The sequence below is a fragment of the Mauremys mutica genome, chromosome 12 (assembly GCF_020497125.1).
Source record: "Mauremys mutica isolate MM-2020 ecotype Southern chromosome 12, ASM2049712v1, whole genome shotgun sequence".
Taxonomy (NCBI): domain Eukaryota; kingdom Metazoa; phylum Chordata; order Testudines; family Geoemydidae; genus Mauremys; species Mauremys mutica.
In genome coordinates this window covers 35,803,833-35,831,718 of record NC_059083.1, presented here as the reverse complement: position 1 = coordinate 35,831,718, position 27,886 = coordinate 35,803,833, and the positions used below count along the sequence as shown (strand labels likewise).

General features: G+C 52.9%; 1 protein-coding gene and 1 non-coding gene across 4 annotated transcripts; both read right to left on the bottom strand.

The window, feature by feature from the left end:
- Nucleotides 1–10,061: 10,061 nt before the first annotated feature.
- On the bottom strand, nucleotides 10,062–26,804 carry LOC123345365 (zinc finger protein RFP-like). Of its 3 annotated transcripts, XM_044982160.1 has the most exons (8): nucleotides 26,789–26,804; nucleotides 25,844–26,398; nucleotides 19,709–19,804; nucleotides 18,610–18,840; nucleotides 17,898–17,920; nucleotides 16,695–16,822; nucleotides 14,878–14,910; nucleotides 10,062–13,489 (listed from the first exon to the last, which is right to left on the bottom strand). In XM_044982160.1, the coding sequence occupies exons 2-8, from the start codon at nucleotides 26,258–26,260 to the stop codon at nucleotides 12,975–12,977; spliced, it is 1,443 nt and encodes a 480-aa protein (XP_044838095.1). In that variant the 5' UTR covers nucleotides 26,261–26,398; nucleotides 26,789–26,804; the 3' UTR covers nucleotides 10,062–12,974. The 3 variants fall into 3 exon arrangements, with proteins under 3 accessions (XP_044838095.1, XP_044838094.1, XP_044838096.1); XM_044982159.1 differs by lacking the exon at nucleotides 26,789–26,804 and having other exon boundaries at nucleotides 25,844–26,428; XM_044982161.1 differs by lacking the exon at nucleotides 26,789–26,804 and having other exon boundaries at nucleotides 16,695–16,810; nucleotides 25,844–26,428.
- Nucleotides 20,601–20,672, bottom strand: TRNAR-UCU. Its single transcript has one exon. It is a non-coding gene; the product is annotated as a tRNA-Arg (tRNA).
- Nucleotides 26,805–27,886: the final 1,082 nt, after the last annotated feature.

Sequence of the window (27,886 nt, the reverse complement as noted above, 5' to 3'; positions counted from 1 at the left end):
GTGGGAAGAGTACCATGGCCCAGACCTGTGCATTCTTCAAGTTCTAAAGTAAGTTCTAAAAGACATAGTGGAGCTGATATGCATTCCCACCCAGCTGGCCACAGCTCCACCTGGACCCCCTTGTGGCTTCAGTACAATGCGGAAAGGCCTCAACAGGACTTGGGAGAGCTGACGCCACACAGGGTATGTCTACACCGCACACTAAGCTTGGGCTGTGACTCAGGTTTGAGCCCAAGCCCCATTTCCGTCCACACACAAATCTGTGTGACTCGGGTCAGTGAGTGTCTAGGGCCCCGTTATGGGAATAGCTCAGAACCCGAGTCCTGCTGTGGCTCGGGTCCAAGCCTTGTCATGGTGCAGTGTGGACACAGCTCAAGCCGCAGACCCGAGTCAGAGGAGACCTGGGTTTACAAGGCAGTGTAGGCTTTTTATTTATTGACTAGAGCACATGAACTTGGGAGATTCTTGCTCGGCCCTGGCTCCTAATGGAGAGAACACAGTCCTTTCCACTGAGTGACAGGGAGCTTCAGGGGTAACTGCCATGGGTGACAGGTATTAAGGACCAGGGCAGGCTAAGCTTCCCCTGACCCAGGCTGTGACCCCACCGATGTTCCCCGGGACCCCCACCCTCCCTCTCCCCAGAAGCCAGCGGGGGCTCAGCTCCAGCCAGCAGACTGAAGCTCACGCCCACCAGCAGCCAGGGGCAACACTTAGGCTGGCCCAGGAAGGGGGTCAGCTTAGTGGCCCAGTCTGGTGCTCGTGGCTGGCCTGGTGCTTGGGGACGTTGGCAGCTTACCTGGGGGCTGAGGCTGGTGGGCTGGGGCTCCTCCGGTTGCAGGGGGGACATCTTGGGGCTCAAGCTGGCAGGGGGGCGGGGGCTTGAGCTCAAGGGGCGGAGCCAGTGAGCTAGCCTCCCCAAAGGGGGGGGGTTCGCCCCCCACCCCTGGTAATAGGGTGACCAGATGTCCCAATTTTATAGGGACAGTCCCGATTTTGGGGTCTTTTTCTTATATAGGCTCCTATTACCCCCCCACCCCCGTCCCGATTTTTCACACTTGCTGTCTGGTCGCCCTGCCTGGTAATTGCTTTGGCCTCTTTCTTATTGGTAGATAAAATCAGGACACAGAACCCAGCCCCAGCCCAGAGCCTGCACCCCCAGCAGGAGTCCTTACCCCCCCTGCACCCCAACCCCCTGCCCCAGCCCATAGCCCTCCTCCTCACCCCAAGCCCCTCATCTCCAGCCCCACCCCAGAGCCCACACCCCCAGCTGGAACCCTCACCCCCCTCCCACACCCCAACCCCAACCTCAACCTCCTGTCCCAGCCCAGTGAAATGAGTAAGGGTGGAGGAGAGTGAGCGGGGAGGCAGGGCTCGGAGAAGGGGCAGGGCGGGGGTGTTCAGTTTTGTGCGATTAGAAAGTTGGTAACCCTAGTTACACAGAACAAGCCCCACACTCCTCCACGGTAGTTAGGGGCCTTACTTCCACTGATTTCAATGTGAGTTTGGGGCCTGAACACCTTTAAAAATCTAAGGCAGCCCTGCCCTAAAGAGCTTCCAGGCTAATTCAGAGCCGGGCTAAGAACATAAGAATGGCCAGACTGGGTCAGACCAAATGTCCATCTAGCCCAGTATCCTGTCTTCCGACAGCGGCCAGTGCCAGGTGCCCCAGAGGGAATGAACAGAACAGGTGATCATCAAGTGATCCATCCCCTGGACCCTTTCCTAAAGTGTGGGGAAAACAGTTTCAGTTTTCAACAGCTGAATGGAACTCTGGGGACCCGTCACAACCCAAACTGTATGTTACCCACGTTCATCTCCCCAGAAATGTAAAATTGAGAAGAGAAACCTGCAGGGTCAGCCTTACGGGTGGGCAACCACCCAGAAAGCCGTGGTCAAGAGGCAAGGATCAGGGTAGGCCTGGAGTGCAAGGCTGTGGAAGGGAGCTTGGGGCAATGGGGGATGGGGAGGCAGTGAGAACTAGGGGCGATAGGAGGAGGAAGCCAGGGAGGCTGTGGGAACATGGGGCAATGGAGGGATGAATGAGGTGACAGCAGGGGCCAGGGGCAATGGGGGCTGGGTGGGGAGGCATCAGGACCAGGGATGATGGGGGATGGGTGGGGACCCCAGGGAGGCAGCGGGCGACAGGGATGATGGGGGGATGGGTGGGGAGCTTTGGGAGGCAGAGGGGGCCAGGGGGGATGGGTGGGGAGCCTAGAGAGGCAGCACCCAGCCCCAGCCCAGAGGCCTGAGGGGTGGGGGGGATCCTGGAGAGGCAGTGTGGGTCTGGGGGGATGGGTGGGGAGCCCAGGGAGGCAGCAGGGGCTTGATGGGATGGGGGGATGGGTGGGGAGCCCAGGGAGGCAGCAGGGGCCTGGGGGGATGAGCAGGGAGCCGGGGAGGCAGTGGGGGCCAGGGACAATGGCGGGATGGGTGGGGAGCCTGGGGAGGCAGCAGGGCCTGAGGCCCCACCCACCCGCCACTCCTCTCCGTCTCCTCCCCCGAGGCCCTGCCCACCTGCCACTTGCTCCTCTGAAGAAGCAAGGGGCAGGCGAGGGAGGCGGTGGAGCGAGGATGAGGACTTGAGGGAAGAGGGGGAGCAAGGACAGGACCTCGGGGGCAGAGCGCAGGCCAGGCCACAGTCCAGGCACTGGAGGCCCCCCCACCCTGAGCCCAGGCTGTTGCGTGAACTGCTCCAGCTGGGAGCAGCCCTGGGAGGGGTGTTATTGGGGGATGCGTTTTGCACACACCCCCTCTGCCCGCTGGCGGGGGAGGGGGGAATTGCTGCAGCCCTTCAATGGATCTGTGCACCGCCCTCCACCTGCCGCGGCCAGCTGGATAATACCACAGTGCAGCCATTTTGCCCCACTGGGGCTGGATTCGCTGGGCTCCGAACCGGCCGCTTTGTTCCAAAATCACTTCCCTCCACTCAGAGCCTCCGCTCACCAGTTTGCCTCTTCTGCTGTCCAGGCAGATACGTGAGGCTTTGCCTGGCATCCGCTCACGGAGTCCTGGCATCCACTTCCCCTCTCTGCAGCCCGTCACCAGCCTGCCTCTCCTCAGGGCATCGCTGCTGACTCACTGTGGAGCTTCAGGTCCGTGCGCTGCTTCTCAGTGCTTCGTGGTGCTTTCTGCCCTCCGGCGTGGAGGCGGACTCTTGTGTCAGCTGAAGGGCTGGTGAGAGTGTTCCTGAAACCTGTGCATGAAACAAGGGAGCTGGGCCGAAGTTTATGTGCACCGAGGCCTCTTTTCAACTTCACCCCTCGGGCAGTGTGAAGGGGCCTTAAAGTGGGCAGTCACTGACCCAGAGCCAACAGGGAGCCCATGAGGCTAGCCCAGGGAGCCCAGAGCCACCCAGCCCCGCTCTGCCCGCAGTTCCGCTCCGGCCCGGGCCCCCCAGTCCCAGCTGCCAGGACACTAAAAGTCCGGTTACTAACCGGCCTCCACCACCAGGGGGTGGGAAGACCAGCAGCTGCTGCTGAAGCCTGGAGGAGCATGCAGAGCCGGCTGGAGGCTCCCTCATCCTGCCCCGAGCGTGGCTCCCCCTCCCTGTCCCAGTCACCTCCCCACCTCTGGAATGGAGCTTCCCCCTCCCCCATCCTGCTCCATCACCCCCCTACCCCAGCTCCCGTGGGGGGGCATGGACCAGATAAGGGGGGCGCAAGTGAAAAAGTTTGGGGACCACTGCTTTAGGAGGATGGATCACAGAGCCTCAACACCAGGATTTTGTGCCACCGAGGTCAATGAGGGTATGAACTATGCCACTGCCCCGGGCAGTTTGCCGATGCCTGGGCCCCTTCCCAGCACGGTGCCGGGGGGGGCGGGGGGGGGGGAGAGTTGGAAGGAGCCATGCGCATGATCAAGGCATTTCCAGTGTCCTAAGAGGGAGGAAGAGAAAACGAAGTTCATTCCCAAGCTGATAATAATCATAACAGTGACCAATTACACACGGCACCACGCAACCATCAGGACGTTCACTGAGCTGCAGCCAGCTTGTCCCTTTGAAGCACAGCTCGGTGGCTATACAGTAACACCACCTCTGTTTTGCAGCGGTGCATGTACACAAGAGGTGAGCCATTGGCCTGCAGTACAATGCCAGTGTAGGCAGGCTGGTGGTGTCAGGGATAGCACGTGCAAGCAATGCCCTGACTCACAGGCGCCGACTTTCTCATTTCCCCAGGGATGCTCGACCCCCCAGTCTGCCCCAGGCCCCACCCCACCCCTTCACCCACAGCTCCGCCCCCCAAATGCGCCCCGCCTTCACTCCGCCACTTCCCGCCCCACCTCTTCCCATCCTGTTCCGCCCCGTCCCCCCTGAACGCACCCCACCTTTTCCTGTCCCTGCTTCTCCCCCTCCCCACCCAGTGCCTCCTGCACACTGTGGAACAGCTAATCAATAGCAGGCGGGAGGCACTGCGGGGGGAGGGGTGAAGCTAATTGGGGGGGCCAACCAGTGGGTGCTGACCATGCACATTTTTTTCCCCCAGAGCACCCATGGAGTCGGCGCCCATGCCCTGAGTTCTTTTTGTGTCCAACACGGAGCAGGAGAGGAAGGCTTCAAAGCAAAGAATTTAAAATATCTGTAATCATACCCCTCTCCTAGGACTTCACCACCCCAACAAATCACAGCTGGAAAATGAACTAAAATAATGATCATATAAAGCCATGGAAAACAAGGGAGAGTTTATACTTTACCACCTATAGTGAGATCTATGAAGTTTCAGTCCTGTGTGGCTTCTGACTTTAACCTTTTACCCCTTCTCTATATTTCCCTGCAAAGATCTGAGGTCTCACCGGCAGGAACTCACTCGCTGGCTGCCAGCACTTCCCCTCCATCTCACGATCAACTTGCTGAGATGGGAAAGCATCTCCAAGAGCGTGATGATATTTTCCTCCTGTATCTTCATAGTCTCCTCCTCCAGCTGGGCCAGCAGGAGCCGCTCTTGTTCCTCCAGACAGTGGTGCAGGTGCTGAAACAGAGCCAAAATCAGCTGTCTCTCAGCCTCAGTCTGTTCCTGCAAAGAGGAGCAAAAACAGGCAAAAAGATAGTTCAAAAAGACAGGGTGGATGAAAATCATCATTAAAAAATAGATTTCATGTGATTTTTTATTTTGCAGTTGCAGGTTCTTTACTTTCTTCCCATGTAAACCTGTTAAATTGCTAACAATTATGTTTTGAGCCTGTTTGTTTAGTTTCCCAAATTGTTCCTAGAGTTTCAGATTTTATAGAGAGGTTTTTCCTAGGACATTTCATAGTTAACACAGCACAGAGCCCAGGGCCTCCTTAACATCCTTACTGGGAGAGCAACAAACTCAAACACAAAGTGGATAAGCAAGTTTACAACCAGCAAACACCATTGTCCAATGGATTGAAATGCCACCCTACAGTCAACAAAGCTGAAGCCGGGAGGCCATGCTACACTTCTCCATTAGCGTTTGTAGTGAGAACTCAATGGGATTTGTGATTGTAAATAAGGGAAGGTTCCCTTCATTCCTTCCTAATATCCTGCTTTTTTAAGCCCCCTCCCAGGGGAGGCAGAGAGGCACCAGCTGTCTCTCTCCCTCCCTTCCCATGCAGGGGGAGGGGAAGAAAAGTACTTTGGGGCAGAGGAAGAAAGACGACACGGAGGAGAGAATGGGAAGTGGAGAGGGGTGCAGCCAGAACCCCTGGTGGAGGGGGGGTTAAGGGACCCTGCCATTGGGTTAAGGGTGAATGAGGGTGCACCCAAAGCTGCTGGCGTGGGGGAGTTGCAGGGAGTCCCTGAAATAGAGGGGGACAGGAGAGTGGCCCTCAAGGATGGGGGGCTGGAGAGATGCAAGGAACCTCTGCTGTGTGCCATGAGCTTTGGACAGAAGCCACAAAATTGTATTATACATTTAATCTTAAATTCCAATATCCCCCGTTTGCAGATTAAGTTCGCCAAGCCACAGCCTGACTACTGTAAAATAAAATAATAATTGCCTGGTGGAATCTGTCAACTTTAAGCAATGCTGATTTGTTGGGGGTGCTGAATCTGGGGAACCCCCGGCAGAAGTGACCTCACATTTTGTCCTGCAGCCCCATGAGACCAGAATGGATAAAGTCAATGATAAAGAGGAATTTTTTAATAAAGAGGAAAAATGGATTTTGATTTCAACTGGATTTTTTTTTATTTTAATCATATTTTTAATAAACCTGTTTAAAATGAAATATTTATTTAATACAAAATATATTAAGGCCTAAACTGATTATAATGTAGTTGTAAATGTTTAAGTAAGGTGGTTTTGTTTTAATAGAAATAAATTGCATATGCTGTTTTGTGCGTTTAACTAAATTCCAGTTACCTTCCTAATGCAGCTTGACAAGCATGTGAATAAAAAGTTAATTAGCCAGTAAATAAGCAATATATCAGTCCCCACTTTCTAACACACTAAAAATGTACAATTCATAAGAATCTGAAAATAACTTGCTATGCAATTGCATATATGAATGTACAGAGAGTGCACTCTCTTAGGTAGCAAAATGAGGTACCAAACCTAGTGCAAAGGCTCTTTTGAGCTGTAAATCTGCATGTTTCAGTGGTGCTCTCAAACAGTGAGAATGTCCCTTTCTTCAGAAAATAAGTGAAGTACAAAAGAACGTTGATTCAAACGGATGGTTTAAAGCCAGGCTTCCCACGTGGTGATTTGAATCAATCCACCCTATATGAGACACACCCAATTGCAGCACAATCTGAGGAAGCAGGCAGGTTTCAGAGCACTTTAGAAAAGAGCATTAGCTTCTCCAGACTCCAGGGTGCCTATAGTACAGCTGACTGGTTGCTTATGATCCTGGGACTGGCCAAAACACACAAGAATGACTCCACACCAATGGTTCTGTCAGGGGTTCATGTACCCCTGGGGGTGTGCAGAGGTCTTCCAGGGGGTATGTCAGCTCACATAGATATTTGCCTTACTTTTACAACAGGCTACATAAAAAGCACTAGCGAAGTCCGTACAAACTAAAAGTTCATACCAAAAATGACCTGTTTATACTGCTCTATATATTACATCAGTGTTCCTCAACCTAGGGTCACCATTTATTTCATAATTTTATAGCACACATGAAAAAGGAAGAAATTTTCCAGTAAGAGCGCACGTGCGCTGCAACACTTTTGTATTTTTATGTCTGATTTTGTAAGATAGTCATTTTTCAGGGAGGTGGTAGCCTGCTCCAGATTAATACTCACCCCCTTCCCCCAATGGGGAGGGAGGCAAAACAAAGGCCCTACACCCTGGACTGCTCAGGGCAGAGTTCACAACACCGCCCTTGGTGACTGTAGCTAGCTGCCCATGGCTGCTGGAGATCAGACCTAACCACAGTGCAGAGACAGGGACAGCCCTACTCCCACATGGGACGGCCATACTCCCACATGCACAATCCCAACAAGTGACACAAGCTCACAGAGACACACACACAATCTCCTGACACTCTGAGGGTGACACCCACCCAGGGAGAGCACCCCCAGCACCCATGTCCCTGTTGGGTCATAACAATGGGCACCTACCAGGTATTCCTGGCTTCTACCCTCTTCCATATCTTTACATTCCTCCAGCTCCTCCCTCTCTTCCTTCAGAGCCTCCAAATGGGCCTGGATTTGGTCCTGAGCAAAGAGAAAGCGATTGAGGGGGGTGTTCAGTTGATGGGTGCGCGACATGCACACAAGTTTAGTTTGGAGATTTTTTCATGGGGCGGAGGAAGTTGGTCTCTTTCTCTTGTGAGGCCTGTGCATCAGGGATGACTCCTGCCCTCTGAAATACTAGAGAAAGCAATAGTGATCAAACCTAACCTGGCAGTGGTACAAGTTCTGTAGCCGTAGAAAAGGGTCTTACCTTTTCTGGGTACAGGAATGGGCAACAGGGGATGGATCACTTGATGATCACCTGTTCTGTTCATTCACTCTGGGGCACCCGGCATTGGCAACTGTCGGAAGACAGGATACTGGACTAGATCAGTGGTTCCCAAACTTTAACAGCCTGTGAACCCCTTTCACTAAAATGTCAAGTCTCATGAACCCCCTCCTAAAAAGGAATATTTCTAAAGATTTTCTCCTTTATCTGAGCATAAATTATAAAAGCAGTGATCTTGGAAATATAAAATCTGTTTTTGTGACATGCTTATTACACACTATTTATTAATTATTATTTATCATTACAGTATTTTTATTACATTATGAAAATGGCAACAATCTTCCAAGATCTCACTTTCGTAGCTTGTATCACTTTGCATAAGCCTGTTATAAGACAAGGCTCCTATGTTTCATCAAGGAGTATCAGATGTGAAACAGCATGAAGGTATTTAAGGTATTTAAACATGGGGTATTTAAAAAGCCAACTCAAAGTCCAGGCAAACAACACACGTTACAACAAAGCTTAAACTTGTTCTTCATAATCATTTTTAAAACAACACTAGCTGCCTATTTAATTTTAAAAACAGCAAAAAATATCCACTCCCTTTCCATTTCTTATATGGAGTCTTGAGGTTTAAATCTCCTCAGTGTGATGGAGATGCTTGCTTTGATCTGCTTAGCTCTTGGAAGTCCAGGGGCTCTGCCGTGTGCTGCCTGGGGTCTCTAGGGACAGCTCTGTCCACCATTAGGGATTTTTTTCCTGAGAACCCCCTGTAACATTTCACAAACCCCCAGGGGTTCACAAACCCCAGTTTGGGAACCACTGGGCTAGATGGACCTTTAGTCTGACCCAGTGTGGCCATTCTCAAGTTCTTACCTTATAACCCTGGACAGCCCCCTCTATGGGAGCCCCTACATGAGCTCGGGGAGCCTTGGACTCTCGGCAAACCAGACAGATGGGCGGTTGATCCTCCTCACAGAAGAGTTTCAGGGCCTCCTGGCATTGCTCACATCTTCCCTCCCCTCCTGAGCTTCTGGCTGCCTGCAAACTCAGACATCTGGCTATTTCAATAACATGTCCCAGCTCCCCAGTGGGCCTGAAGTTTCTTCTTTGGGCTGTTTTTCTGCACAGCGGGCAGGAGAAGTTTCTACCTACCCGATCCCTCCCAGCACTGGCTGATGCAGAGTCAGCAGAAATTGTGCCCACAGTGTATGGACACCAGCTCTTTGAAATAATCCCGACAGATGGAACAAATCAGCTCTCTTTGGAGACTCTCTACAATGGCTGAGGGCTCCTTCAGGCAGCAGCAAATCTAGCTAGCAGGGCAAATTCTTTGTGACATTTTTACATGTTCTGCCTGTTGCAGGAAAGGGGTGTTTCCATGCCTGGGCCAGCCCTGGTTGGCTGGGCTGCAATGAGTCCTGAATAGCAGTTCCAGCCCCCTATGCAGTGGAGAGACATGTGACCCCTCTCTATGCAGGGAACCTTAACACCTTAAATCCCTGGGTGGTGACACTGTGGGAGGAAAAGAATAAATCCGTTTGGTGTTTTGTCGTGGGGGGGGGAGAGGGATGACCAGACTGCAAGTGTGAAAAATCAGGAGTGGGGTGGGGGGTAATAGTAGCCTATATAAGAAAAAGACCCCAAAATCCCTATAAAATTGGGACATCTGATCATGCTAGGGGAGAGTGGGGTTACCACTTGGCCTGTATTTGACCGGCCTGCAGTGGTGCTGTTTAATAGTGTGGGTGCCGAAAGCCAGCCCCCTACCCCTGTCTGCAACCCCCCTTTGCGGCCCCACCCCCACCCCCGAGGTGGGACCAAGAGCAGGGCCATGTCTTCAGGAGGCAGGCACCCGGACAGTGGTAAGAGGGCTGAGGCTGGAAGCTGGGACCCCTAGTGCAGGGCCGGCAAGGCAGCCAGGACCCTTGGGCGCAGGGCCGGGACCCTGGGCGTGGGGTCGGCAGCAGAGCCCCAGGAGTGGGGCCAGGACCCCATGTGGGGGGCCAGAAACAGAGCCTCGGGTGTGGGGCCAGGAGCAGAGCCCGGGTGCAGGGCTGGCAGCAGAGCCCCATGTAAAACCTGCAGGTGCTGCAGCACCCTCCTGCACCCCTAGATCCTGTGCCTATGCCAGCCTGGGCATTTTTTTTTTATGCATATGCCTGTTGCCAGAAAAAATAATCTAATCTGCCGGGTTTGTTTTATGTGGGTCTAAAGCTTTGCATTATTCTCACAATACACTGGCTGTCTAATGTTAAAAGTTTCCATGCCCGGCTAAAGACGCTGCAGTGTTCCCACTGCCACAATTTAAGCGACAGATCAACACAGCAGCTGTCTGCCCACCAACACGCAAGCGCACCACGCGCTTGTGTACGAGAGAGGGTTTGAGTCAGCGAGGAGACAGGCGGAAAAAAAGCTGGCCTCAGAAATAGCACATTCAATGACAACCGGCTAAACGAAACAGACTACAAAGACTGGCTGGCAAAATGTGCTGATAAAACAAAGGCCTGTTTGTTATCAATGATGTTACCAATCTTATCTATATGTGTTCTCGCTCTAGATACTATAAGTGGCTGTTGAAGGGGGTGGTGTGAGGTTGCCTTGTGGTTAGGGGTTGGGGTTGCCGTGGGCTTGCCTTTGCGGGTGGGGGGGAGGACGGGTGCTGGGTGGTAACCCTAGGCCAGAGTGGGGAAGGTTTGCAATATGTGAACAGATCAGGGTCAGATTGGGGCCCTGTGGGTCTGGATGGACATAACTGGCAACTGGCCACAGTAGAAGTTATGGGCCTGGGGAGGTTCCGGATGGGAGTAGACATTGACGATGGAGTCTGGTATTTTCGCCGATGTATTTTTATTTATTGAGAAGGGACATACAAAATCCTGTTTCTCTGAACACAGGAGGAACCAGAAACAAGAGGAGATAATAGTTTCTTTGCTTTCAGCCTCCAGCATGGACCCAGACGCTGGCAGTATGCGCTCTCTCTGTCTCTCTCTGGTCTACATTACAGAGTTAGGCAGTTTACGTAAGGCAGCTTACATTGACCTAACTATGAAAGTGTCTACATTAAAATTTCGCTCCCGCTGATTAAAGTGCCCTGCTATGGTGACTTAATAACTCCACCTCCATGGGCAGCATAGAGTCAGGGCTGATGTAGTTAGGTTAATGCAGTGTCAGTGTAGACACTTCATTGCTTCCATGGACTGCTACTGGCCTCCAGGAGCCATCCCACAATGCCCCATGCCGACAGTACGATCGGTACAACTGCTCCCGGTGAGGACGCGCATTGCTGACACAAGGAGCAAAGTGCAGTGTAATTGCTGTGGGGGCTGTACACCAATGTGAATTAGGTTGACTTAATTTTGTAGGGTAGTCCTGGCCTCTGCTTATGCAAACCGAAGGCCCACGTGCCTGGAATGTCCATCAAGCAGACATTTCCAACTAGGAGGAAAATTAAAGAAACTCTCATCTTCCCTCCGCTGCTTCATCCCTTTTTCTCTCACTAATCGCACAAAGCAAGACAAATGACCACAAAAGGGTGGGGGGGTCACTCAGGGAAGAACAGGAGAAGGAAGAAAAGTACAGCAATCAAGAGTCTCTCCCATTGCAGTCACTGGGGCTGATTCCCCTCTCACTCACACCAGTGTCAATCAGGAGTAGTGTGACCGGGGTCCTAGTGGGGGCCAGCTATGGTCACTCGATTAGGGTGAACTCCAAAGAACGGGGCAGACAATCCCCATAAAACTGGTGGATATTCCAATACTTAGATTTACCAAGCCAGCATAAAACAGCTTCTTTATTACCTTACTGGTTACTCAGAAATCCAAACAACACAGTTCCCTTAAAGTGATCCAGCCTCAGGCCTCCATCCACGTACTCATGTCAAATATGATGAAAATTTCTGTAAATCTTATTTCATCATATAAAAGAAAAGGTTCTACCAATGCCAAAGTATCGGACACATTACGTCCCAGGTTAATGCATGTTTCAGATCTTTACCAAACAGATGTTACAGCCAATTTTTATTAACAAAACTAAAATGTATTAAAAAAACAAAAGAGAGAGAGTATGGTTAAAAGATCAATATACAGACAGACATGAGTTCAATTTATTGAGGTGCAGATTCATGGCAGAGATGGTGAGCTCTGTGGTTGCAAAGAGTTCTTTCATTAATAGTTCAAAGATTATACTCCAATGTCCAATATCACCTTCGGTGAGTGTCAGCATAACTGGGACCTCAATCTTGCGACTCAAACGTCCCCTGATGAAGTCTAAGCAGATCTGAGATGACAGAATCAGGATCCAAGGATCTTTTGTACAATTTCATGTCTTTTGACAAGTTGGAGTTCCTCAGGGAACAAAAGATAATTAGGATGACTTTGAAGGAGGTCCATCACAGGTACTTAGCTATACGAATTAACACAAGGCCATTTGCTTGTTCCTCCACCATTCGCAGTACATTTCAAAGAGAGATGAATACTGAGATATCCCATGTTTACAGGTTTTCATTTAAGTGATAGGCTCTTCTTTTGACCTCTGAATTCTCAGAATACAGCATAGGCAGGGACTGTTGATTACATTGTAGACCCTACTCATACATACGTAAATACAAAAAAACATGGGATGTTTAACCTTTTCTAGCCATGTCTCCCATTGGAATAATTGGGACGGATTCCCCTCTCATTCACACCAGTGTCAATCAGGAGTCACTCCCATTGGAAGTGATTCCCTCCTGGCCTCATTCACTCCAGTGTGAATGAGGAGTGACCCCCTCAGGAGTCACTGGGGCTGATTCCCCTCCCCCACCCTAGTGTAAATCAGGAGTGAAGTCACTGGAGTAAAACTGCTCTCCAGCCCCCACCTTTGTCCCTACCCTCAGGCTTCCTCTCCCTCCATCTGCCCAGCAGACTGCCCGAGCTCTCCAGAATCAGAGTGGATAGGACCAGTCTGGACAATAGGATTGGGCTCTCTGCCCTAATCACACCCAGCAACCTAAAGTTGTGTCAGTTCAGAGGCTCCCTGCACTTGGCCAGCGTCCCAGAGATGAGGAGCCAGGTGCCGGGGGAGCCTCTGCCTGGAGGAGAGGTGCAGCGGTGAATTTCACCTCGTGTTTCAGGGGCACAGCCTGAGCTGCGATCCCATCTCCACCCAGAGCCAGGGGCGGACTCGCTCCCCCATGAATGAGGCCGGTGGGAAAGTGAAGATCGGGGCTTCACTATCAGCGTCAAAAAATGCCACCTGCCCCTGTGTATAGTCCAGAGAGACCCGGATCCTCCTGGGCACCCAGCTCAGGGACAGGGGTGTCGCAGGAGAAGTAAGAACCAAGTACCGAGTCCTCCACAGCCCCACAGCCCAGATCCCCTTCTCGGGTTGAAAGATGAACTCTCCCTTCCTCCTCACAGACTCTCTGGCCACCCCCACAGCCCAGCCCCCTTCATCCCCCACCTCCACCTCCCAGCAATGTCGCCCCGAGGTGAACCCCACACAGCCCAGCACGCAGAGCTCAGCGTCAAATCTCTCCAGATTGTAAGGAAGATGCTGCCGCGTGTGTCCCCGCTTCACGCCTTTCCGATCTTCAGACAGGACGAGTTCGGGATGAGCCGTGTCTGGATCCAGAGTCACATTCGCTGGGGGGTGGAGAATCAGAGCGTTAGGGCCCTACCAGATTTATGGTCCATTTATGTGCCATCTCCTGCTTCCCTGTGGGTGCTTCAGCCCCGGAGCACCCACGGAGTCGGTGCTTATAGGGAGGGCAGCTGGGAGATGCCTTCCCAGCCCCGCCAGCCAGGAGGGAGGAACCAAGAGATGGCACATAAATGGACCATAAATTTGGTAGGGCCCTACTCTGGTCAATGTCACAGTCATGGGGTTTTCACGGTTTCTGGTGTTTACATCTGAAATTTGACAGTGTTGTAACGGTGGGGGATACCAACCCAAAAGGAGGTCATGGGAGGGTCACAAGGCTATTGCAGGGGGGTCGTGGGATTGCCACCCTTACTTCTGCGCTGCTGCTGCCTTCAGAGCTGGGCAGCCGGAGAGCAGCGGCTGCTGGCTGGGCGCCACCACCAGTGTGACCATCAGCAGCAGCGCAGAAGTGAGGGTCACAGGGTATGGGGTGGGGTGGGGTGAGTTATCATCCATCTGGGTTTTCCCTGCAGCCTCCCTGCCTGGGTCAGAGGCTGAGAGCTGGAGCCGCAGCCTCCTGACTGGGTCAGGAGCTGTCCCAGCCAGCAACTGCAGAGCTTCCTGCAGCTGGGGGAGATTCCCAGAGGTGGGTCTGACCCACCTTTTGGGGCAGCCCCTGCAGGAGAAGAGGAAGTCCTGTCCCTCCCCAGCCTGGACTGGGACTAGCCACTGGAGCCTGGCCCACAGTGGGAGCCCAGGCCTGCTCCTCCTCTGTCATAGCCAGATTTCACGGGGGAGATCAGATTTCACAGTCTGTGACCGTGAATTCAGTAGGACTCTACACAGGAGGGACAGTGTGCAAACCCCACTCCAGAAGGAAGAGGTTGGGGATTGACACTGGGCGTGGGGCAGAGGGAGGGGTCAGCAGCATGTGGAAGGCGGAGGAGGGGATGATGAGACACACACACACACACACACACACCCCAGCGAACGGGGGACGGATGGCAAGGACAAGAAAGAGCCCCCAGCCCACAAGGGGAGGAAGAGAAGGAGGCACCAGCCAGAGAGGGTGGACAAGATGGGGCAGCACCCAGGAGTCCCCAAGGACAGGGTAAAGGGAGACCCCACAATCCAGCAAGAGGGAGAGAGATGGAAGAGGATGACTGGAGACAGCAAGGGGCTCGGTCCGACCAGTTAAGGAGTTAATATGCTGGAGTGTTTAAAGCCGCCCCCCTCTCTGGAATGCCCATTCTCTAGTCATAACAGCTTCTGCTTTGTTTGATCTCAGAAGCTTCTTCTGCAAGTGAATCCAGGGTCACCAACACAAACTGTTATGATCTCTTCCCATTTGCAGCCTTCTTCCCCGGCCCCACCTTTCCCAGAGACTCACCCCATTCTCTCTCCAGTTCGGAGGGCAGGGTATCTAGAGAGAGAGGAGAAAGATGAGATGTTATGCTGTCACATTACGGTGTGATTTCTGCTGGTCCATAGCCAGAGCTGGGATGAATTTGGGGACATGGTGAGAAGAAGTGTTGAAATATTACCCGGTGGCAAAAGGGAAAGAAAAATGTAAAAGTGAAAAAACAAAACAAAAATACCCCCCTTGTATTCAGTGCCAAAAAAAAAGGGTGGGGGGGAACCTGGAAAATCAAAAATTAGAGAATTTGGGGGGGGAGGGGGAACCAAACAAAATTGTTTGTTTCTGTTTGTTTTCTTTGTGGATCTGGAAGGGTTTTTTTGAGCAGGGGGGATTTTCCATCAAACTTTTTTTGAATTAAATGTTTTGACCAGTTTTAATACTGGTGTCACGGTTTAACAAATAATCAGGATACATGTGCTTGAGGACTGGGCCAAACGCAGAAGGAAAGGGACAGAGATACCCAGATAGAAAGAGAAACTAAGGGTATGTCAGCACTGGGAGTGAGCTCTCCCAGTGCTCTAAAAAACCCACCTCCACGAGGGGAGTAACTCCCAGTGCTGGAGCACTGTCTACACTACCACTTTACAGTGCTGAAATGTGCAGCGCTCAGGGGAGGTTCACTCCCTCTGAGCTAGAGAGTTGCAGCGCTATAAAGTGGCAGTGTAGACAAGGCTTAAGAGTGAATGAGAAATGTCTCCCCTCTCCCATGTAGAATGACCAACCTATGCATGACTTAAGTCCACTTAATATGGTGTAAGGAGGACTGATGTGACAAAGTGGGACTGTTCTTAATGTTTCCTCTGAATACTGTGTGGGTGCCTCAGTTTCTGGCCAACACTCTGTCTCCTGGCAGCTAACGGCCCTGGCCCTTCCCCCTTGCAAGGGGATGCTAAAGGTGTGGGAAAACAAAGAGGTCAGGTGACCTCCTGGCCCGGGAAAGGAACTCAGCAGAGAAGGAGGGGCTGGAGGGACTTTCAGTATGGAGCAGGCTGGGGATGGGAAATAAGGGCAGACGGGGTTGTCTGGCTCGCTGGGCCCCAAAATGGACCTGGCTGAGGGGTCCCGTTCTCTGTACCTAAAAGCTCTGTTTTAGACCATGTTCCTGTCATCTAATAAACCTCTGTTTTACTGGAAGAGTCACATCTGACTGTTAAGTGCAGGGTGCGTGCAGGACCCTCTGCACTGGGCGGACCCCCGCCTGGGCGGACTTGCTGTGGGAAGCGCACGGCGAGGCATACGCTGAATGCTCCAAGATCAGACCCAGGAAGGTGAAGCTGTGTGAGCTTCTTGCCCTGAAGACAGTCTGCTCCAAGGGAGAGGAGGCTCCCCAAAGTCCTGACAGGCTTTGTGGGGAGCAGTTCCAAAGCATCGCCCGGGAACTCTGTGACAACTTCATGCACCAGACTCGTCCTCTCTGATCAGTCATGAACTTTATTTATCCGCAGAGAATTTCTACTGAGGCCAGATTGAAACTGAACCCAGGCAGGAATATGATCAGAGCACTCTGTATGGCCGAAAGGCTTGCTTCATCCAAAGAGACTGCATTCCTCTACAATTCAGGCAAACAAGTTAAGGTGACAACGATTCACATTCATATTATGGTTGTTTCTCAATCAGAATTTCATTTGCCCTAGAAAATTCTCCAGCCCAGTCCCCTCATTCAAGAATTTTGATCTATCTCTTTTTTGTTATTTTTAAATTAGCAGCTGATTGGTCACTGCTCAGCAAATCCCACAATTCTAGAGACAAGTTTTTATTTCCCTTCCTAGATCCCTTCCTGGTCCTACCTTTCAATTTCTTGAGAGTCTCCTTTAGAACAAAGATTTTCGGACAGAAATCACAGAGTCTCTTCTCCAGCTCAGGAGAAATCTCCAATGGCTGCTGAAACTGCCCCTTCTCGCACCTAGGAGACAAGCTGTTCTGATTCATCATTTGATTACTTAATCGCTATTCTTCATTACTTTGGTATTCATCATTTAATATCAGTCGCATGTCAGTGGAAGCCGATGGGCTGTGAAAGTTGTTAAGTTGAGCACATTTCTCTGTGTAACCCAACCTCAGACCAGGTCCAGCCCAACCAGTGGTCACAGTGACCCCTGTGACGCTGGCAGGCCAGATGCCAGCTGCTGCCCAGGCTGCAGGCATTTAGCAAAGAACTGGCAAACTCAAAGCTTGAGACCAGACCAGTTCACTTGTGTGTTAGTTTTGCCCAGAATAGCTATTAGTCTTATAAGAATGTATTTAGTATTTAGATTCTGTAAAATGCTGGTAAGTTGCTGCATGCATTAATCTCACTTGTAATGTCGATATTTCATGCTATAAAAATATGTAGGTTTTGCTCTCTAACTTTGAGAATGTTTGCTGTGAATTTGGGAACCCAGACATGGGAATGGTCCTCCCAGCCCACACAGAAGAATTGTCAAAATCAGATGGGCCATCAAGAAACATCACAATACAAAGGATTGGTTAACGCCCTATTGCACCTTGGAAATGCTACCTGCAAGAAAGCTCAGTCCTGTGGGCTTGGAAGCTGAAGGATGGAAATAAAGCAAAGTCACAGGAAAATTTTCCATCTCTTTGCTGTTTGATATCTGACGGGGCCAGAATCCTGAAATACACTTTGGGTCCACCCTGACAGACACTTTGAGTTGACAGATCACTACAGCTCTGTCACTCTTTGGATTAATTCCAGGTCTACACTATAAACTTACATGGGTATAACTCCCTCACTCAGGGGTGGGAAATATCCATACCCCTGACCTAACCCCTGGTGTAGGCAGTGCCAGTTCTTCTGGCACAGGTGGAGCATGGAGTTTTTATAGCATGTTCCTATATTCAGGTTAATAATTAAAGAGCATCAAGCCCAAGTTTCAGCCCAAGCCTGAATACCCTGCCCTGCATGCTTTGCTGCTATCTGTGAAGGAGATGAGGATTGGACAAGAGCCCAAGCACAGTGAAGCGTGAGAGGGGACTGAGAAGATGCCACGTACCTGGTCAGGGTGTTTCTGACGTCCTAGAGAGAAGAAAGGAAGCTCAGTCTCACAGTGATAACAGCGAGAATGAATAATGCCTAATCATCGAATCTGTTTCTATGTCCCACGGGTGGAGGGGGCACACACCACGTTCCCAGGGAGGTGTGTCAGCAGTGTCACGGTTAGCACCGCCACATTGCAGAGACAGAGCCCGGGCTCCTGTTCCAGCCAGCAGACTTGCGGTTAAAGCACTGAACTTGGACGCAGGAGATCTAGGCTCTATTCCTTGAACTGCCCTAGACACCCCTAGTGACTTGGGCAAGTTACATCATCTGGCTGTGCCTCAGTTCCCCAGCTTTATAATGGGTGCAATAGTGTGATTCACGTAATATTTCCCAGCCTTCCAAGTGGAAGATAAATTCGTTCACTATTCAGGTGCTTAGACTCCACAGCGATGTGGGCCATAAACATTTCTAGATACATGTGCATGAAGAAATAAAATCTCTATAGACTAAGCAGCGCCTTTTCCCTGATCTTGGTCGCCTGATAAACTATGAGTCATAAAATTCAGAACAATAAAATGAAGACCAAAGGGAAGTGATAAAGAAGATTTCCATATAAGCAATATGTACAGTGAGTTACAGAGGGAGGTTTGAATCCTGGACCCCGTCTCACAAGTCTCACTTCTATGTTGTTTTCCAAAATTCTATACCAGGAGCCAAGATCTCACCTGCAGGAATTCACTCACTGGCTGCCGGCACTTTCCCTCCATCTCACGGATCAGCTCACTGAGTCGGGAAATCTCCTCGCAGAGTTTGGTGAAATTTTCCTCCTGCATCCTTGTCATCCCCTTCTCTAGCTCTGCCAGCTGGCCCAGCAGGAGTCGCTCTTGTTCCTCCAGGAACTGGCGCAGCTGCTCAAATTCAGACACAATCTTCTGCCTCTGGGCGTCTGTCTTCTCCTGCCATGAAAGAGTGAAAAGGCAGGTCAGGGACGTGGAGAAGATTGGGGGATATTTCCCTGGGCCCTGAGTGTGCAGTGGGGCGAATTTCATTACAGATCCAAACTTCAACACTTCCCATTTAGAGAAAAACTTGATTATGAACCATCTCCAAGTTGTCAGAGAGAAGATTTTGCCCAGAAATCCATCTTGGTCCTACTTTCTCTGATGTCTGGGAAGAGAGGAGGTAGGGCCATGGCCCCACAACCTGCACTGGCCAGAGAAGCAATTGCATCCCTCCCTTGGCTGCAGCAGCTGCTGCGCTCCCTCAGGGCTGTTCTGGGATCCTGGGGATCTGGTCCAGCCCCACTGAAGAGCAGAAATCATTGGCACAATCCAGCCCATGGAGAGACAGGAATATCCACAGAGGGCGACATGCACAGACACAGGAAGCACGATTCTCAGGCCTTTTTAAACTGCGCTGAGACTAACCCTGTGCTGTGGGTTGCCTCGACCAGGGGAGAATGGCATTTATGTTCCACAATAGTCCTGCTCCCGGCCCATGGGATAAGAGGTGCAACAGCAGTGTGGAAAAAGCCCACTGCATCCCAGCTGGTCTCTGCTACTCATGCCCCTTGGGGAGTCAGAGCCAGCTTGTGCAGCCCCGAGGCTGCTCTAACTTGCATGGAGGGCCCAGAATTCAGGGAGGGCAAAGGTCAGTTTAAGCCATGTGAGACCATCCCTAGGCAGGAACTGACTTGTGTATTGGTTCCCCGCGATCCCACCAAACGTGGTCAGAGACACACACACACACACCCATCCCCCTACTCATCCAGGGAGACAGACTCCTACCCCATGTCTCTGCTGGCTGATAACATTGGACACGTACCAGATACTCCCGGCTTCTCCCTTCTGCTGATACTTTCAACCCCAGGAGCTTTTCTCTCTCTTCCTTCAGAGTCTGCAGCCGGGTCTGGAATTGTTTCTGAGCAAAGAAAAATAGCGTGGCTGGAATTGACTTTCTGTGTTTGTTTGTGGGCAGTTTCCTCAGCAGAGATCGAGGAGTCTGTCCTCCCTACAGAACCCTGGACACAAGACAGGGCCTCCCTCTGGCACTGGCTGGCCTGGACCCTTCTCCCCTCAGAGTGGCCAAGCCCACCTCTGGCACCTGAACCCTCCCGCTGGGACCCCACCTCTCGATCAGGGAAGCCCCCTGCGCCAGAAGCTGTGAGGTTCTTTCCCAACCCCCTAAAGTGCAGGTCTCGGGGGAAAAGGCCAAGGCTTGTCCCAAAGTCTGATTTTCTGGAGATGGCAGCCAGGGAGCTTCTCAGGTTGGCACCTAGGCCTTGCTTTCACCACCTCTATTCAGAGTGAAGATGATTAAACCACCTTTAGCCCCAAAGGTTTTGTCCACCTTGAGCTCAACTGAAGACACCCATGCTAGGGGTGAAAGCACGCCTCCTCGCACTGCAGAGACTTCTACCACATGCTAGCCTGGTCCGCCTTTCTGTCCTTGTCTTGGCCCCAGTTGGCTGCACTCAAGTGGCTGCCTATTCTGTAGGAGCCACACTAGCAGACAGCTAAAGAGACTCTGGTGGGATTTGAGCCCACAACCTTTGAATGATTGTCTTAAACCATGCTATGCACTGTTCCTTAGAAGGCCAACACACATTCTATTGCACCACAGAACCCTTAGATGAGTTGGCTACCTCATCGCCTCTCTCTACTTTGCAACACTGCAATTGCTGTGGTAAAAGCAGGGGAAGCTATGAGGAAAACACAGCACTGGCTGGGAATTAAACCCAGACCAACTACTTAGAAGTCAGCCATGCTAACCACTACACCACCAATGCTGCGTTGTTAATAGCCCTTAAAACCCATAACTATGCATTACCCAGAACCTGTCTTCGGCCAGACTGCAGCCAAAATGACACTGGCAGGGTTCAATCATCTACACTGCAGTTTTTTTCACTTCCCTCCTGAGGCCGGGAGCAAGCCCTCCCAAGGGACTCTGGTGGCTGGCTCCAAAAGTCTGGTACAGACCAGCTGTCACCCACTCCAGGCGCAGTCTCAGGTGGGGACATTCACTAGGTGCTACACCAGCCACATCCTCGCCCAGGTGTCTTACAGCCAGCTCAGGGTGGACAGAAACCTTCCGTGGAGCTGAAGGGCTAAAGGTGGTTTAATCTTCATCTTCATTCTAATAGAGGGGGTGGAAGCAGAGCCTGGGTGCCAAACAGAGCAGCTCCCTGGCTGCCATCTCTGGAAAATAAGCCTTTGAGACAAGCCTTGGCCTTTTCCCCCCAAGACCTGCGCTCCAGGGCGGAGCCCTCCAACAGGTTGGGAAAGGGCCCTGCAGCGCCTGGTGCAGGGGGCTTCCCTGCTCGGGATGTGGGGAGAGTGATCCCGGGGGGAGGATCAAGGTGCCAGAGGTGGGCATGGCCACTCTGAGGGAAGAAGGGCCCATATGAGAGGAGGAGAGCAGGGCGAGCCTGCCAGGATGAGTGTCTGGCCACCTCCTCTTTTCGCCTCTCTGGGGTCCTGGGAAGAGCAGGTGGATGAATGGGCCTGAGGCCCCAGGCCACGGTCCTGCCACCCTCCTCAGCTGCCTCCCCGACTCGTCGGAACACCAGCCTGAGCTTCTGGGGCCACCAGCTCAGCCCTCTGGACACACGAGCTCGACCTACCGACCGCAATTCTTTCCGGCCCAGGTTTCCTCCTCAAATGGAGCCCTGCAGGGCCCGTTCTCCCCAGCAGGAGAACCCAGGCTAAATACTGCGGCTGCAGCACAAGGTGGAGCGACTTAAGAGTCAACACCTAAGTTAGTGGAGAGGCTTAAACATTTGTCTCTTCAGTGTGAGGCCAGGGATTGCTGGACCCCAGCTGCCCACCGCTCAGTGGCAGCGCCCCAACCCTTGCATGGCCAGAAGGGGGCATCCAGATGGGCTGGAAAGGAGAAGCTGCAGAAGGCTTGTACCAGGCCTCAGCCACTGGAAGAGGCTTTCGTTTCTTTTTCTCCTTCCCATTTTTTCCTTAATTCTCGAGGGGGTTAAACACGTCTCCCTGCGCAGCAGAGATGCAGATAGAGGCTTCTACCTACTGCTAGCCAGGCACACCTTTTGGCCTTGTCTTGGCCCCATTTAGCTGCACTCAAGTGACTGACTATTGCTGGGGCCCTACCAAATTCACAGCCATGAAAAATGTGTCATGGACTGTGAAATCTGGTCTCCCCCTGTGAAATCTGGTCTTTTGTGTGCTCTTGCCCTATACTATACAGATTTCATGGGGGAGACCAGCGTTTCTCAAATTGGGGGTCCTGACCCAGGAGGAAGTTGCAGGGGGGTTGCAAGGTTATTTTAGGGTTAGCGGTATTGCCACCCTTAATTCTGCACTGAGTTCAGAACTGGGCGGCCAAAGGGTGGCAGCTGCTGACTGATGGCCTAGCTCTGAAGGTAGCAGCACAGATGTAAGGGTGGCAATACCATATCATGCCATGCACTGCTGCTGGTGGTGGCTCTGCCTTCAGAGCTGGGCTCCTGGCCAGCAGCCACCACTCTCCAGCTGCCCAGCTCTGAAGGCAGTGCCACCACCAGCAGCACAGAAGTAAGGGTAGCAGTACCTCAACCCCCCTCTTCCCCGCAACACACAATAACCTTGTGACCCCTCGCCCCAACTCCTTTTTGGTTCAGGACCGCTACAGTTACAACACCATGACATTTCAGATTTAAATAGCTGAAATCATGACATTTACAATTTTTAAAATGCTATGACTGTGAAATTGACCAAGAGGGACTGTGAATTTGGTAAGGCCCTACCTATTGCATAAAAACCACAATGGCAACAGCTAAACTGACTCAGGTGGGATTTGAACCCACAACTTTTGAATGACTTGGCTAATGGAGGTAGGCCAGGAACTACTCCCTAGAAATCCAACACACTAGCCATTGCACCACAGAGCAGCTATGCTAGCTCCCCTCCTCTCTCTACTTGGCAACACTGCTTTGCTGTGGTAAAAGCAGGGAAAGCGCTGAGGAAAACACCACACTAGTTTGGCATTGACTTCAGACAGACTTAGCCATGCTAACTGCTACACCACCAATGCTACTCCGCTAGTTGTCCTCAGGACCCATGAATATGCATTACCTAGAACAGGGGTGGGCAAATCTTTTGGCATTGGTGTTGAGGAAACTATATGGAAGGCCGAGTAGGGAACGATGTGCCTCCCCAAACAGCCTGGCCCCCACTCCCTCTCACTTCCTGCCCCGACTGCCCCTCTCAGAACCCCTGACCCATCCAACTCCCTCTGCTCCTTGTCCCCTAACTGACCCCTCCTGGGACCCCCCACCCCTAACCACCCCCTGGAACTCCACCCCCTATCCAACCCCCCCTGTTCCCTGTCCCCCTGACTGCCCCGCCCCCTATCATCACCCCCGCCCCCAGACAGGCCTCCCCGGGACTCCCACGCCTATCCAATGCCCCCGTTCCCCATCCCCTGACTGACCCCCCCTGACAGAACCTCCATCCCATCCAACCGTCCCCTGCTCCCTGCCCCCCAGGACCCCTGCCCCTTACCCAACCCCCTTCTCCCTTCCCTTGCTGCTCAGAGCAGCAGGAGCTCGCAGCCATGCCGCCCGCGCTGCCCAGCAAAAGTGGTGGGCCAGACCACTGGCAGCATGGCAAGCTGAGGCTGCAGGGGAGGGGGAACAGCACGGGAGGAGCCAGGCACTCAGGGGCTGGACAGACTGGGTGTGACCCGCAGGCCGTAGTTTGCCCACCTCTGACCTAGAACCTGTCTTCAGCCAGAGTGACACTGTCAGGGTTCAGTCCAGTGATGAGCTGCCAAAATCTTAACAACTGGTTCCCTACCGGGTCTTCGGCGGCAGGTCCTTCATTCGCTCCAGGTCTTCAGCAGCGCTTCGGTGGCGGGTCCTTCAGTGCCACCGAAGACTCAGAGCGAGTGAAGGACCTGCCGCCAAAGTGCCGCCGAAGACTTGCAGCGCCGCCCGGTGAGGAAGCCCCACGTGTTTTTTTACGTGTTTTTTTTTTAAGTCATCCCTGCCGGGGCCCTGTCAAAACTGTTCAAATCGGGTCCCACACTTCCTAAAGCTGGCCCCGCACATCAGGGTTGCAAAATTGTATCAGGGGCCAGGTAGGGAAGGCTGTGCCTCCCAAAACAGCTGTCCTCCCCATCCAACACCCCCCCATGTCCTGCCCCTGACTGCCCCCCTCAGAACCTGCAATCCATCAACCCCACCCCTGCTCCTTGTCCCCTGACCACTGACTCCCAAGATCACCCCCACCCTAACTACCCCCGCAGGTCCCCACCCCCTACCCAACTTGCCCTGCTCCCTGTCCCCTGACTGCCCCGTCCCCCTCCACACCCCTGCCCCCTGACAGCCGCCTCCCGAAACTCACTGTTGAATAATAACTGACTGCATCTCCAAATATAATACATATGTAGCCAATAAGTCAGATTTAATAGTCTTTATTGGATTCTGATATTTATTGCAAAATTGAACTAAGTGCTTTGATGAAGCAGTTTTTACAAGCACTAGTATGAATTGAAGGTAGCAGTTACATTAATTTAATCTCTGTTCTGTGGATATGATGAAAAGCTTGGCAAGCATTGAGACAGTAGCCATGGCAAATGTTACAGAACACCATCGTGGGGTAGGGGATTATATAGCTACTGCCAATGGCTGTAAACAAAAGAAATGATGTTTTAACAGTTAGCCAGTGAGAAACTACAGTATTTTCATTATTATACAAACAGGTCTTAAAGTCATTGCCTTTCTTCCTGATGTGTTAAAAGCAATTACATTGGTTAATAAAATTCAAAGACAACTTTTGTTTTTCCTAGTCACAAAGTGTAAAGGACAGAGCCTCTTTAGAATGCTGGGTGATATAGTCTTACCATTATCTCTCCAGCTATTTTTCTATGTAAAACAAGTTACATATTTAACCCTGTCTGAAACAGAGAAACAGATTAACATGAATAGATCATATAGGCTTTAAAAACAGAACTATAGACTGGAGAAAATGAGGCAAAAATAGAAAGGAAATGTTGAGGAGAGGATTTTGCTAGGGGAACAGCAGCTATTATTAAGAACATACAGACAGGCAACTCACTGCCCCCGCCCGGGATCCCATCCCTCCCCTCCCCCCAGCCTCATCTCCTCCCGCCACGAGCCTCGTCATCTCTCGATTCCTCCACCCCCTCCCAGCCCCGTCACTCTCTGATTCCTCCCCTCCCCTTCTTACCTTGGGCTCCGCAGGCTGCCAGCTGCAGTCTGATTCCCCTGGCAGCAGCCATAGCTGCTGCTGGGAGACAAGACACCTCGGCTCTGTGCAGCTGAAGAGCGATGCATCCTTTGGCCGAGCGCTACCTTCCCCCGGTTCGCCCCACAGCCCCCCGAACCTCATCACCCCCAATTCCTCTCCCCCCGGGATTCCTCCCCTCCGAGTCTCGTCTTACCTTGGGCTTCGGCAGGCTGATTGAATCAGACTGCAGCTCAGCCTGCCGGAGCTGATTCAATCAGCCTGCTGGAGCCCAAGGTAAGACGAGACTCGGAGGGGAGGAATCCGGGGGTGACGAGGATGGGGGGGAGAGGAACCGGGGGTGACGAGGTTCAAGGGGCTGCGGGGCAAATGGGGGGAAGGTAGCACTCGGGCAAATGACGCTCTAGCTGCACAGAGCCAAGGTGTCTTGTCTCCCAGCAGCAGCTGTGGCTGCTGGCTGTATGGTAACCCTAACAACTGGTTCTAAACCGGCTTCTAAATTTAGCAACCGGTTCCTGCCAACGGGTGCGAACCATCTCCAGCTCATCACTGGTTCAGCCACTACACAGCTGTTTTTTTCACTTCACGCCAAGCGTCCGGCGCAGGCCGGCTGCTGCCCACTCTGGGGACAGTCTCAGGTGGGGACTTTCACTGGGGCGCTACGGCAGCCAAAATATAGAAAATAACCATCGTCAAAACAAAACAAAACTATTTTAGATGACAACACAGGACACCCAGGCTTTACCTTGTACTGCTGGGCCGCCTCCTCTACTGGGAACACAGAGTGCGCTCTGTGCGCCTGCGACTCTCTGCAGATCACACAAATTAGTTGCTGATCCGTTTCACAGAAGAGTTTCAGGGCCTCCCGGTGTGTCTCACACCCTTGCTCCCCTCCTGGGGTTACTGTGACCTGGAAACTCAGCTGCCTGGTTATTTCCACAACTTTCCCCAGCTCCCTGTTGGGCCTGAAAAGCTTCTGCTGGGCGGTTTCTCTGCACTGGGGGCAGGAGAAGTTCGTATCTGTCTCCTCCCAGCACTGGCTGATGCAGGCCCGGCAGAAGTTGTGCCCGCAGTGGATAGACACCGGATCTTGGAAATACTCCAGGCAGATGGAACAAGAGAGTTCATCCTGGAGACTTAGTACAGAGCTGTGCGCGGCCATGGCTGCGTGACAGGGTTAGTTTCATTTCCTTGTCTTTGGCCTCTGTTCAGCCTATGGGGCGTTCCCCTGCGATCTGGCTGATTCGCTGCTGCTCCCGTGAGCTGTGGCTGAGAGTGTCAGTCTGGGGAGGGCTCTAGTCTGGGGAGAAATGTGACTCTCTCTGTGTGCAGGGAGTAGGGTGACCAAACGTCCCGATTTTATCGGGACTGAGCGGATATTTGCTTGTTTGTCCCACGTCCGGACCAATGTTAGGTCGGGACACTGGACAAACAAGCAAAGGCTCCAGAGCCCGGAAGGGCTCGCGCCCTCCCCCGCCCTGACTCTGCCCCCTCCTTCCCCCATTGGATCCCGCCCCCTCACTGCCCCATTGGCTCCCTCCCCAAATCCCCGCCCCCTCACTGCCCCATTGGCTCCCTCCCCAAATCCCCGTCTCTTGCCAAGCACGCCGTGCCCAGGAGCGCGGGTCGGGGTGAGTATGAGTCTGGCCTGGCCCCGCCCCGAGCAGACAGGACTCGGGTAGGACGGTACCTGGAGGGAGAGTAGCGGGGCGGCCCGTGGTGCCAGCTGTTCTCCCCACCTGGGCAGCAGGACTCGGGAGCAGCCGCTGCTGCAGCTCCCTCTGCCGCGGGGGGAGGAAGTGGCCAAGCACATGGCGCTCGGCGGCTCTGGCGCCCGGGCCCGAACCGCCCAGGCCTGCTGCGGGGACCCAGCAGCGCGCGCTGCGCCCAGCCCCTGGCCAGTCGCGTCTGGGCTGGCTGCCCAGCTGGTGCAATCCCGCGGCGGAGGCATCGGCAGCCCAGCCCCGTTCGTTCCCCTGCGGGACCCGAGCGGGATTGGGGCGGGGGGGCTGGGGCCTGCTGCCCCCACTCCGGGGCCGCCCGCGGGATTGCACCGGCTGGGCAGCCAGCCCAGACGCGACTGGCCAGGGGCTGGGCGCAGTGTGCGCGCTGGGTCCCCGCAGCAGGCCCGGGCTCGGGGGGTTCGTGGGTGCCAGAGCCGCAGCCGCCGAGCTTGGCCAGCGGCCGCTTCCTCCCCCGCGGCAGTGGGAGCTGCAGGAGCGGCTGCTCCCGAGTCCTGCTGCCCAGGTGGGGAGAACAGCCGCCGCCTGGCCCCGCGGGCCGCCCCCTACTCTCCCTTCCAGGTACCGCGCCCGAGTCCTGCCTGCTCGGGGCCGGACTCTCACTCACCCCAGCCCCGCGCTCCCCTGAGTCTCCCGGGCCTCCCTCCAGCGCTTGCAGAGGGAGGAGGAAGCGGGGGTGGGGTGGTTTTGTTTTGTTTTTTGCTCTGCTGCCATTTTTTTCCCCTCTGCCACGACCCCCCATCCCGATATTTGAGCTGGGTGATCTGGTCACCCTAGCAGGGAGCCATGTCAAATGCCCAGTGGTGGTGCTCAGGGAAATAAATTTCATTCTGGTGTTTTAAGGTGGTAGAGTTTCATAAGAACGGCCACACTGGGTCAGACTAATGGTCCATCTAGCCCACTATCCTGTCTTCCAACAGTGGCCAATGCCAGGCGCCCCAGAGGGAATGAACAGAACAGGTGATCATCAAGTGATCCATCCCCTGTCACGAGGGTGACCAGATGGCCTGATTTTATAGGGACAGTCCTGATATTTGGGGCTTTTT